General features: G+C 38.8%; 1 protein-coding gene across 6 annotated transcripts in view; it reads left to right on the top strand.

The window, feature by feature from the left end:
- The window catches only part of SLC41A2 (solute carrier family 41 member 2), a 134,844-nt gene extending 128,152 nt beyond the window's left edge, over positions 1-6,692 (top strand). For 5 of the 6 annotated variants that reach the window (XM_024127361.3, XM_024127360.3, XM_024127359.3 and 2 more), the window contains exon 11: positions 3,280-6,692. In XM_024127361.3, the coding sequence (XP_023983129.1) occupies positions 3,280-3,465 (186 nt within the window). In that variant the 3' untranslated portion in view covers positions 3,466-6,692. The remainder of the gene's footprint in view (positions 1-3,279) is intronic. The other variant, XM_055085279.1, reaches the window with a different exon arrangement.
- Positions 6,693-11,682: the final 4,990 nt, after the last annotated feature.

Genomic DNA, 11,682 nt, shown 5'->3' with positions numbered 1-11,682 from the left:
GGGCTCCGGACACGCAGGCTCAGCGGCCATGGCTCACGGGCCCAGCTGCTCCGCGGCATGTGGGATCCTCCCGGACCGGGGCACGAACCCGTGTCCGCTGCATCGGCAGGCGGACTCTCAACCACTGCGGCACCAGGGAAGCCCCGGACAGACTTCTTATACTCTATAAATGCCTTTGTTTCCTCATACCTCAAATAGGGATAGTAAAAATCGATAGCATTTTACAGAGATGTTTTGAAAATTAAATCAGTTCATACACGTTAACCTCTTTGAATACTGCATGGCCCCATAAAGGGCCATTTCAAAAACAATGTTCACGGGCGAGTGGGGGCTACTCTTCGTTCCATTGCGCGGGCTTCTCATTGCGGTGGCTTCTCTTACTGCGGAGCCCAGGCTCTAGGTGCGCCAGCTCAGTAGTTGTGGCTTGCGGGCTCTAGAGCGCAGGCTCAGTAGTTGTGGTGCATGGGCTTAGTTGCTCCACGGCATGTGGGATCTTCCCAGACCAGGGCTCGAACCTGTGTCCCCTGCATTGGCAGGTGGATTCTTAACCACTGTGCCACAAGGGAAGTCCAAGTATTGCTTTTTATATTTGTCTTTACCTGGAATTTATTTGGGAGTATGAGGTAAGGATGCCATTTTAGTTCTATTTTGTGTTTGTGGACCATATGTTCTCTGTCCCAACTACATAATTCTGTCATCGTAGTACTAAAACAGGTTTCTTAACCTCTCTGACTCACCTTCTCCAAGTGAACATTAGAGATGATAGCAGTACCTACTTAATAAGAAGGTTGTGAGGATTAAATAATAGACTAAATACACAATAAGTAAGCAAATGGGTAGAGTTGTGTTCCAATAAAATTTTATTTACAAAAAACAGGCAGCAGGTTGAATTTGGCCCATGGGCTATAGTTTGCCAACCCCCGTTCTAGACAAATCTCCCATTCAGTGTAAATGTTATACCACGAATTAGTAAATTATATATCACATATGTATAATGTATGTTATATACATTTATATAAATATACTCATATTATTAATATATAAATATGTGATGTTATAAAAAATATATAATATGGATTTATTTGTTTGTATTTCCTGCCAATCCCAGAGAAAATAGCTACCCTCATTCTCTTTAAAAATTTTGTTTCCTCCAGCACATATTACTCACACAATCAACAAATTTCTTTATTGAACCTTCATATACGCCAGTAATACAGAGTTTACTACATAATTTGTTACATTTATAGACAGCCCAAACTGGTTTTTTGTTTAAGTTGTTTTGGTAACTTTTACCCTAAAACTCTACCCTCTGACACTGTGTGTTATAAGCTAGTGTCTCCTGACACAATAACCTTCTTAAGTTTACATCTCCTGCCCTCCTTGCCCAGGACAAACAGTTCTTGTTCTCATAGGAGTCTCTTATATGAATGACCTTGTCTCCTGCTGATTTTTATGCCCTCAATCAGATATCAAGGGTCTACTTTGTGAGCTAGTCACTCTGCTAGGTGCTGGAAGCACAGGGGTGAACAAGTTCCTAACACACTGCCGAGTTGTGGCCTGACCCATCCAGGGTCCAGTGGGTGACACTCTCTCAGTCTGTACACTATGCTTTTATTAATGTAACTTGAGACTGTGCTGCCTTTTTACCTTTCTCTTCATCTTCCTAAACCGAGGCTCTTACTAATTATCTCAAAGTAAGTATGGCAGATATCAGGCCCGTTTTGGTTTTGTTCTCCTCAAATGAGGAAATTGAGGGTTAATGGTAAGAAGCTAGCCCAGAGTCATATAGCTGATAAATGGCCAAAGTGGAAATCAAATCCAGATCTTATGACTTGCAAATCCAGGATTATTTCTAACATTCCATGCTTCCTTCACACGCAAAACAGATTGTCCTGAAGAACAGGACAATATGATTCCAAAACAGTCTTTGCCATGAAACACTAAGGAAGAATCAGCCTCATACAAAAGAAAACAGGACTTAAAGTACAACCTCTCTCTCTGACTGATGTCCAAAGACATGTGAAGTTCCCTCCTTTGGATTAAGTATACGGCTCTCAGCTTGGACAAGCCACCATCCTTCCTGGTAAAGGTGTCAGAGCTAAACCACAGCACAGAAGTTTGGAAGCCAAGGCAGACACCTCACCTTCATGGCCTACTTGTCAGAGTAGTGAAAGGTCACAGATCCTGGGCTCGGCTAGACCTAGGCAGGCTTCCTCCTATACGTACCAGTGTTCTCACTACCACAAATAGCAAAGTAATAGCAATGACACTTAAAATCAACTAATGGCAGACGTCTATGGAAAGTGTATTGTGTGCCAGGCACTGAATTACTCAGTCTATTATTTAATCCTCACAACATGAGAGTAGATGCCATTTTCATCTCTAATGTTCATTTAGAGACATGGAGAGGTTAAGTAACTTGCCTATAGTTAGCCAGCAGGTATAGAGATATGCTCTTAACCAGTATCCTGTACTTGCCAACTTGTCCCAAACCAGTGAACATTAACCTCTCTAATCCCAAATCCCTTTTAATACTTTGAAAATTAGACAATCCTCTTACTCTAAATGGATGAAAGAAAAAAATCATTTATCTGATCCCAAAATTCAAAGCATTACAAAGGTCTTAATATTCCTGATATCCTAGAAAATACTTACTATATCACCTTAGTGTTTGAATAGCCCTTTGAAATATTTTGACCCTGTCTATCTATAAATATATCTGTATCTCTATCAACAAGTCATTCCTCAGTGCACTTACCTTCTGGTGACTGTTCTTACCATTGAACCGAAGTTTTCCTTGACAAGCCACCAATGGCCTTATAATTAGTAAGTGAATGGTCAGTTCTCCATCTTTTTTTTATTTGATTGTACCTGCAATTGGAGAATGTTATTCCTTATTTTAATTTTTATTTCCTTCTTCGTATGTCTTCTTCCTTCTTCACAGATTTATCATATAGGAAGAAGCTGAAACAACAGTGGTTTGGCAAAATGTAAAATACTATTAAATATAAGGAACATGGTGGTTTGGGGAAGGCTAGAAGAAAATGAGAAGATATATGTGACAAGTTGAAGAAAAACTTTTTTAATTGTAGCAATACATAGTATTTTTCTTGTGAAAAGAAAATGTTACTGTCAATTAACTCTTTCTTCTTTTCCAGTGAGGTTCTTGACTTAGACGCATGCTGTTCCCTTCAGAGAGCAGTGGCTTAGGCTTACGGCCGTGTTTACTGGGCTAGGACTGTCCAGGCGACAGGAGTAATCTTTGGTGCTCTCTTCTAGGTGTTTATCTTGCTGTGGATCGCTGACTGGATGGTCCATCATTTCTGGAGGAAAGGAAAGGACCCAGATAGCTTCTCCATCCCCTATCTGACGGCACTGGGTGATCTGCTCGGGACAGCCTTGTTAGCCTTAAGTTTTCATTTTCTTTGGCTTATCGGAGATCGAGATGGAGATGTTGGAGACTAATAAATCCTACAAACCGCTCTCAAGTTACCAAGAAGGAAAACACAAAGACAACCACTTATGGCTCTTTTTCAAAATTTTTAATTCAGTAGTTTGATTTCTGCGAGGGTAATCTTCAGTTGGCCCTGATTCCATTAAATGGCCTTAACATTTTTTTTAAAGAATTTGTGCTAAAACCAGGATGAACAGTATTTGTGCTGCTTTTCTTAGAATAAATGATAATTTGACATAGACATAGACACAAGCTCAAGCTCTGAAATAAATAGGAAAGAATATAGGATGTTTACAATGAATAATTTTAAAACCACAGATATAGCAGAAATGTAATGTATTACTGTTTAACTCATAATGCCACGTTAAAGGAAACAGAGTTCTGGTTTAGCCTTTCTTGTCTCACAGATATGTTGTACTGGAAAGCAGACTTTAAAATGAAAGGGGCCCAACCAAGCTTGTAATAGTTCTAACTATGCCCACCTCTCTGCCAGCTGAGGATCCATTTACCAATTACTTTGCTCCTAACCTGACCTCAATATGTTCTGCTGAGTATGTGATAAACTCACTTTTACCTGTTTGTATGAATTTCCCTGTGCTGATGCTAATTTAATTTCAACTCTGCAAGTTCTCAGCAGGCTACCCTTTAAACACAGAATGGCCTTTAATGAAAGCAATGGGTCATTTTTTTTTTTTTTTTTTTTTTTTGGCCGTGCCATGTGGCATGCAGGCTCTTAGTTGCCCGACCAAGGATCGAACCTGTGCCCCCTGCATTGGGAGCTCAGAGTGCTAACCACTGGACCGCTAGGGACATCCCATCAGTGGGTCATTTTTCATCATTGATTTGTTGAAAGAATGTTGATCTGTTTCTGAAGACTTAATAGTCCAAAATGAGATAACCTGGGCTGTGTTTGTGGAAACAAGATGGTGTGCGAAATCGTGCGTGTGTGTGTGTGTGTGTGTGTGGTGTGTGAAAGAGAGAGACAGAAGCTTTTGATGGAGAGCTAAATCTTTGCTAAAAATTATTGATAGCAAAGATCATAGTGGGATATTAGCATTCTGTGGTTATTCTTTAGCACATTTTATTGGTATGCTTTCGTCACGCAGTGCAAAAATTTTGCTGCTGGCCAGAATTTAGTATTTGTTACCTACCTTATAATTAATACTTTCTTTTCATTAAAAAAAAACTGTACCATCTAATATAACCAAGCTATCATAAGATTTAGAATGAGCAAATGATTCATTCGCTCCTCTTAAGAACTCTATTGAAACTTGTAGGCTTACCATTTTAAAGGAGAAATTGGTGGGGTTACTTCGGTTATTGTTCATGCCTGTGCACATCATCTGTTTGCACAGGCTGATTTCTATATGGGAGACTATCAGGTACACTGCTATGTTTCTCAAATATTTTTCTACAACTCTGATTGTATTCTGAACACTTGACCAACACCTTAGTTATTCAATAGGTAAGCATTTTTATATTACATATAGTTCATTTTTTAAAAAAATGCAGTGGAATCTCTCAAGACTGTCAGATATTTAATAATTTAACTGATAAAGGGAAGAAGAAATGCACATCGACTTTGATCATTGTGGTTTAAGTTGTCAATTAGTGTTAACATTATATAAGTAGTAGGTTGTTTCTAAATATATTGCGGGAAGTGTTCCTATTAAGCTCTAAAATAAGGGGACTGTGGTTTAGAGATATATTTTTGCTTATTTTGAAACTTTATTCCACTCTTCTGCCTTATAATGAAGCTACTGCGGCAGAGAACTGAACTAATTATAGAATTTCTCCTTTGGAGAAAGTTATATTGTCACATAGTGAACATTCTTATAAAAGAAAGAATGATTAAGTTGATGAATATTTAGCTGCAAGATTTTTTATTTTTAAAATATCCATAAATAATTTCTTTGATTTTATTGTAAAACATTTGTAAATTACTTATTTACATTTGGGCTCTATGATTCAGAAGGATTTATGTTTCCCAGTGATTTCTATTTTCATTTTTTTAACCTAAAGAAGTGCACAGCAAACCACATTTTTAAAGCATTTACGAACAACTTTAGTGCATTACATATTCCAAGACACATTCAAATACATGTATTATTTAGAACTCACAACAGTACATGTGAAATAGATCAGGTAGATATTCCTATCTCTATTTTACAGCAGAAGAAACTGAAAATCAGAGAAGGTACATTTTTAATGTTGCACAGCTACAGAGTACCCAAATTGTGATTAAGTACAGGTCTCCAGTCTCCTAAGCCAGTTCTATTTCTGTGAGGCTCCAAATGTACCAAGAGTACCTAACTGATTAACTGAGAGGAAATCAACTAGAGAAACAGGATTTTCTAAAGTAGAATAGAGTATTGCTACATCTCTCCAATTTCAGACAGGGAAATCTTCATTTGATATATCTTGATGGTAAGTATAGCCAACTCTAAATTATTCATGTTCCTAAGACCAAGGAAATCAAAGATAAATGAATACTTTGGAAGAAAGAACAATGCCTTATTTCATAGAATATTTAATTGCCACCACCCTTCCCAGATCTAGCCATTTTCCATGAGATGCTAATAGATAACTAGGATGACTGATATGAGTTCTGTCCCCTCTCTCTTTTGCTACCCAATCTTGGTTACAGCAACAAAATGTCTAAAAGACATGTAATGGGAAAAAAAATAAAGACATGGAAAAATCAGTCACCAATTAGCTGAATTAATTTATAAAGGAGGTTTAAATTCCTTTTAAAAAATTTTACTGGTTTTTTGAAAGCCTTTACATAAGTATGGAACCAATAAGATAACTTTGCCTACCCACAAAAATCATTTATTATCAGTCTTATATACAGTGAATTCACAATATTTATTTCTATACAACGTAAGTTTGCTTTCTAAACTTCCCTTCACTAACTTATCAGGCACTTTATTTAAATACAGATAGTCTTTTCAAAGACATTTTTAATTTTTTCCCTCCAATCATTTTTTTCTTTAAAAAATAAAGTTTCTTAGAACCTAATAAAATAGAAACTGATGGTAATGTATCTTCTGGGAGACATCAAAAATTCCATGACGTAGACTATCAATGATGTAGCCAAGTGAAGTACATTTTGAAGGGTCTTTCAGTAATTGGGCTTCCTTGCCTTATAATATAGCTCGAGTATAGTATACCCATTTATAATGGGCATCTGCCATCTTTGAATTGTTGTAAACCAAATAATAAAATTTAAGATGTATTTACCCAGCCTTGTACTTACTTCTTGATAAACCAGATGAACACTGAGCCTGTGTGGAACTCACCCAGAAGAGACTGGGTGGTCCGTGTATATATGTTGTGTTTATGAGCATAATAAATTGGGCTTTGACCATACCTAGATCTCCACTCCATTGCTTTACCACTTTTTCACTGTTAGGTTCTCTCCTCATTATTCAGCTTAGGTTCCTTGGCCCATCAACCTGTACATCCTCAACTGCCTCCTTCATACTTACTGGACAGCTCTGGTTAAATACAGCTCTCTGCCTATCCTTTGCCTACATTTGAACAGTTGAATATGGTTCATGAAGAACCCATGACTGCTAGGACAGATCTTTACATTCATAACCTCAGACATCAAGTTAACCCTCAACTGCCCAGCAGCCTCCTCTGTTTCTCTAATCACTTCACTCTCTGGGAGATCAGGCTTTTGTCCCCACCACTCTACTGAAAGTACCCCTGTCAGGGTCACCAGCAGTCTCCATGTTGCAAATCCAGAGATCAGTTCTCAATAAAAATCCTCATCTTACTCAGCCTCTAAAGGTATATGACAGAGTCTCCTTCCTCCTTGAAATACTTTCTTCACTTGGCTTAGAAAAAAGTCTGCCTTTTGCTTGCTTTTCTGCACCACTGGAAGCCTCCTCTCTGTCTTGCTGGTGGCTCCTCCACCTCTCAATCTCTAAGTGTTGGAATGCCCTACAGCTCAGTTTTTATTACCATTTCTCTATTTTTTATCCCTAGGTGACCTCACCTATCTCATTGTTTCAAATGCCATCTATACCTATTATTCCTAAATTTCTCAGTCTAGACTCTCACCCGAGTTCCACATTTGTATTTCCATACTAAACAACCAATGGATCACTGAAGAAATCACAGAGGAAATCAAAAAATGCTTAGAGACAAATGAAAATGAAAACACAACGGTCCAAAACCTGTGGGACGCAGTAAAAGCAGTTCTAAAAGGAAAGTTTATAGCAATACAGTCTTACCTCAGGAAACAAGAAAAACATAACCTTATACCTAAAGCAACTACAGAAAGAAGAACAAACAAAACCCAAAGTTAGTAGAAGGAAAGAAATAAATATCAGAGCAGAAATAAATGAAATAGAAATGAAGAAAACAATAGAAAAGTCAATGAAGCTAAAAGCTGGTTCTTTGAAAAGATAAAATTGATAAACCTTTAGCTAAACTCATGAAGAAAAAAAGAGATGGCTTAAGTCAATAAAATTAGAAGTGAAAAAGTTTACAACTGAAACCACAGAAATACAAGGGATCATAAGAGACTACTGCAAGCAGCTTTGTGCCTATAAAATGGACAACCTGGAAGAAATGGACAAATTCTTAGAAAGGTACAATCTTCCAAGACTGAACCAGGAAGAAATAGAAAATATGAACAGACCAGTCACAAGCACTGAAATTGAAAATGAGGCCACCATCACCCTGATACCAAAACCAGGCAAAGATACCATAAAAAAAGAAAATTACAGGCCAATATCACTGATGAATATAGATGCAAAAATCCTCAACAAAATACTAGCAAACCAAATCCAGCAATACATTAAAAGGATCATACACCATGATCAACTGGGATTTTATTTTAAAGACTTTTTTAATGTGGACAATTTTTTAAGTTTTTATTGAATTTGTTACAATATTGCTTCTGTTTTATGTTTTGGGGTTTTGGCCGTGAGGCATGTGGTATCTTAGCTCCCCAACCAGGGATCGAACCCACACCCCCTGCATTGGAAGGTGAAGTCTTAACCACTGGACTGCCAAGGAAGTCCTGATGAAGTAGGATCAGGACAAGTGGGATTTATCCCAGGGATGCAAGGATTCTTCAATATCAGCAAATCAATCAGTGTGATGCACCACATTAACAAACTGAAGAATGAAAACCATATGATCATCTCAATAAATGCCGAAAAAGCTTTTGACAAAATTCAACACCCATTTATGGTAAAAACTCTCCAGAGTTTTTATCTCCAGGTTTTATCATACCTCAACATGATAAACGCCATATACGACAAACCCACAGCTAACATCATACGCAACGGTGAAAAGTTGAAAGCATTTCCTGTAAGAGCAGGAACAAGACAAGGATGTCTACTCTGCACCACTATTATTCAACATAGTTTTGGAAGTCCTAGCCACAGCAATCAGAGAAGAAAAAAGGAATCCAAATTGAGAAAGAAGAAGTAAAACTGTCACTGTCTGCAGATAACATGATATTATACATAGAGAATCCTAAAGATGCTATCAGAAAACTACTAGAGCTCATCAGTGAATTTGGTAAGGTTGCAGGATACAAAATTAATACACAGAAATTTCTTACATTTCTATACACTAACAATGAAAGATCAGAAAGAGAAATTAAGGAAACATATTTGTATTTCCAAATGCCTGCTGAACAACTCCACTTGACTACTAGGTATCTTAAACATTTGAACAGCAGTATCAACCTCTTTGACCTAATTGGCATGTATAGACCACTATTCCAACAACTACAGAATACACATTAAGGGCTAATCTCCTTAATATATAAAGAACTTCTATAAATCAGGAAGAAAAAGACCAACAACCCAATAGTATAATAGCCAAAGACAGTTTGTTCATAGTAAAAACCAAATAGATGCTCAATAATTGCTCAAAATAAAAGAAGTGCTAATTAAAACCACACTGGGACTTCCCTGGTGGTCCAGTGGTTAAGACTCTGCATTTCCACTACAGGGGGCATGGGTTCCATCCCTGGTCAGGGAAGATCCCGCATGCCGCGTAGCATGGCCAAAAAAATAAATAAAATAAAAAATAAAATAAATGGATTTAAAAAAATTTCTTGAACTGGACAACCTCTTTACTTCCCCAGGGCATTTGCCTGTGCTGCACCCATATCTTTGAAGGCTCTTCCCCTCACTCTTCCCAAGCTAGTCCCTTAAAAAAAAAAGAAAAAAAAAAAAAGAAAACCACACTGAGATACCACTTCTTACCTATCAAATTGGCAAAAATACAAAGTTAGAACATTCTCTCGGCAAGGCTGTAGGGAAACAGACAAAATTACTAGTGGTAAATGATAAATTTACCATGATAAAATGATAATAACTCTGTACAGGGGAATCTGGCCATATCTATTAAAATTACAGATGCACTTACCATTTGATCCTATAGTCCCACCATCAGACCCAGGCAAGTGAAGCCCCTGCCCTGAGCCCTCTGCCACGTGCAGTGATTATAAAGGTATGGCCAGTGGGCTAAATCCAGTTCACTGCCTATTTTTGTAAATAGTTTTATTAGAATGTTGCCATGCCCATTTGCTTACATACTGTAACCAAATATTTTTGGCTGCTTTTCCTCTATAACAGCAGAATTGAGTAGCTGGAAACCTGCAAAACCTATTTACTCTCTGGGCCTTACACACACAAAAAAAATCTGCTCCCTCAGATTTTACTTCTAAGTCCCCCTCCGGTACCTGGGACTAGCCAGGATCAGCAGTGCCATCAGGGTAGGCTGCCCAACCTGAATCTGGTCCTGTATGGGCTCCAGTTGCCAGAAGCAGACACTCTTTGGACTTGAACCTCAGATCTCTTTCGTCAGCATTCTGATTGCAGCATCATTTCTGGCCTAGAGCATCCAAATTTGGGGAGGTGGTGGCAGGCATCCTTTACTCTCTGCCCCCACTGCTTGCAGCCAGGAGGGTCCCCCCACCCTCCTGCAGGCTCCATGCTGTGTGTCAGGCAGTCCTCCAGGGGTGGCCACTGCTTTCTCCGCAAAAGGCTCCACAATTGGCCCTTCCAATGGATGTCCTTTCTTGCCTCCAGTTGATGTAATGCCATGCTCTCCCAGGTCAGTCTTAAATTGTACTGGACAGCCATTCACTGTGTGGATGGGACCATTCTTCTCAATATGCTCCTGGGCCCTCGCCTAGGCTCCCCACTGGTGACAGTGTGTGGAAGGCAGGGGTTGTTAACAAAATATCCAACGACACTTGTTAAAGATGATAAGGCGCCATCTTGACTCAGGACCATCGTGATAGATATAGGGACAACTGCAGTGGGATTTTACAGTGAGGGAGAGAGGTGGGGCTCAACTCCAAATACAGCACAAGCAAAAGAGCAGGGTGGGTGTGAGTGGATGGAAAATTACTATGAGGAAACATCAGGAATAAGAGAAATTCTGGCTAAACTGACCCAACGGGATTCTTTGCTGAAGACAGGCCAGGGTGATCAAACATTGCCTGGGAGAAGGTGGAGGATGAAGAACCCATCAGATATCGAGAGTGATCAGATATCAAGGGTAAGCGGTTCTGGTTAAACTGACTTAGGGTTCTTGCTAAAACTGGATTTTACAAGGAAGTCCATAGATGGACCTAGGAGAAGTTTCCAGAGCCTGACTAAAATTTGAATCTTTGTCAGGGTGCAATCAACACTGAAAGAAATCACACCTAGAAATGCAATAACCACAGCCTAAGGGTTCAAGAGACGGCATGGTTGGAAAACGTGTTGTTCTGCATTTACACTATAGAATTCCAAATGGAAAATTTTATATGATCAGAAAACAAATTATCGTTCACGGTTTCCTGCACACCTCTGGTAAGATGGGTGTTTGTGGCTGCCATTAACAAAGCCATTAACGAGAACAACCTTTGAGTAAGCCGTTGGAAGTCCATATTCACTGGGGTAAGATGGATGATGCGGCAACACGAGTAATGTCGTAAACAGCAGTAAATAAATGGTATTAGGGAACTTCAGAGGCCAGAAAATCTATACTGTTTCCATACAAATAGGTCCTGAAGAGCCAGAGCATTGCAAGTAATAACAGTTTTACTCTATCTTCACAGTGGGAGACATTAGCCAGGAATGGCACATTTGACGATAAGGAACACAGAAGATGGTGCCTGGACGCTATGAAGAATCTTTGCATTCATTGAACAACCAACAAAGATGTAAATACCTCTTTTCTACTCATTATACCAAATTTTC

This window comes from Physeter macrocephalus, chromosome 6 (assembly GCF_002837175.3).
Source record: "Physeter macrocephalus isolate SW-GA chromosome 6, ASM283717v5, whole genome shotgun sequence".
NCBI classification, from domain to species: Eukaryota; Metazoa; Chordata; class Mammalia; order Artiodactyla; family Physeteridae; genus Physeter; species Physeter macrocephalus.
Note: the sequence above shows the minus strand (reverse complement) of the source record. Positions and strands in the feature narration are given on the sequence as shown.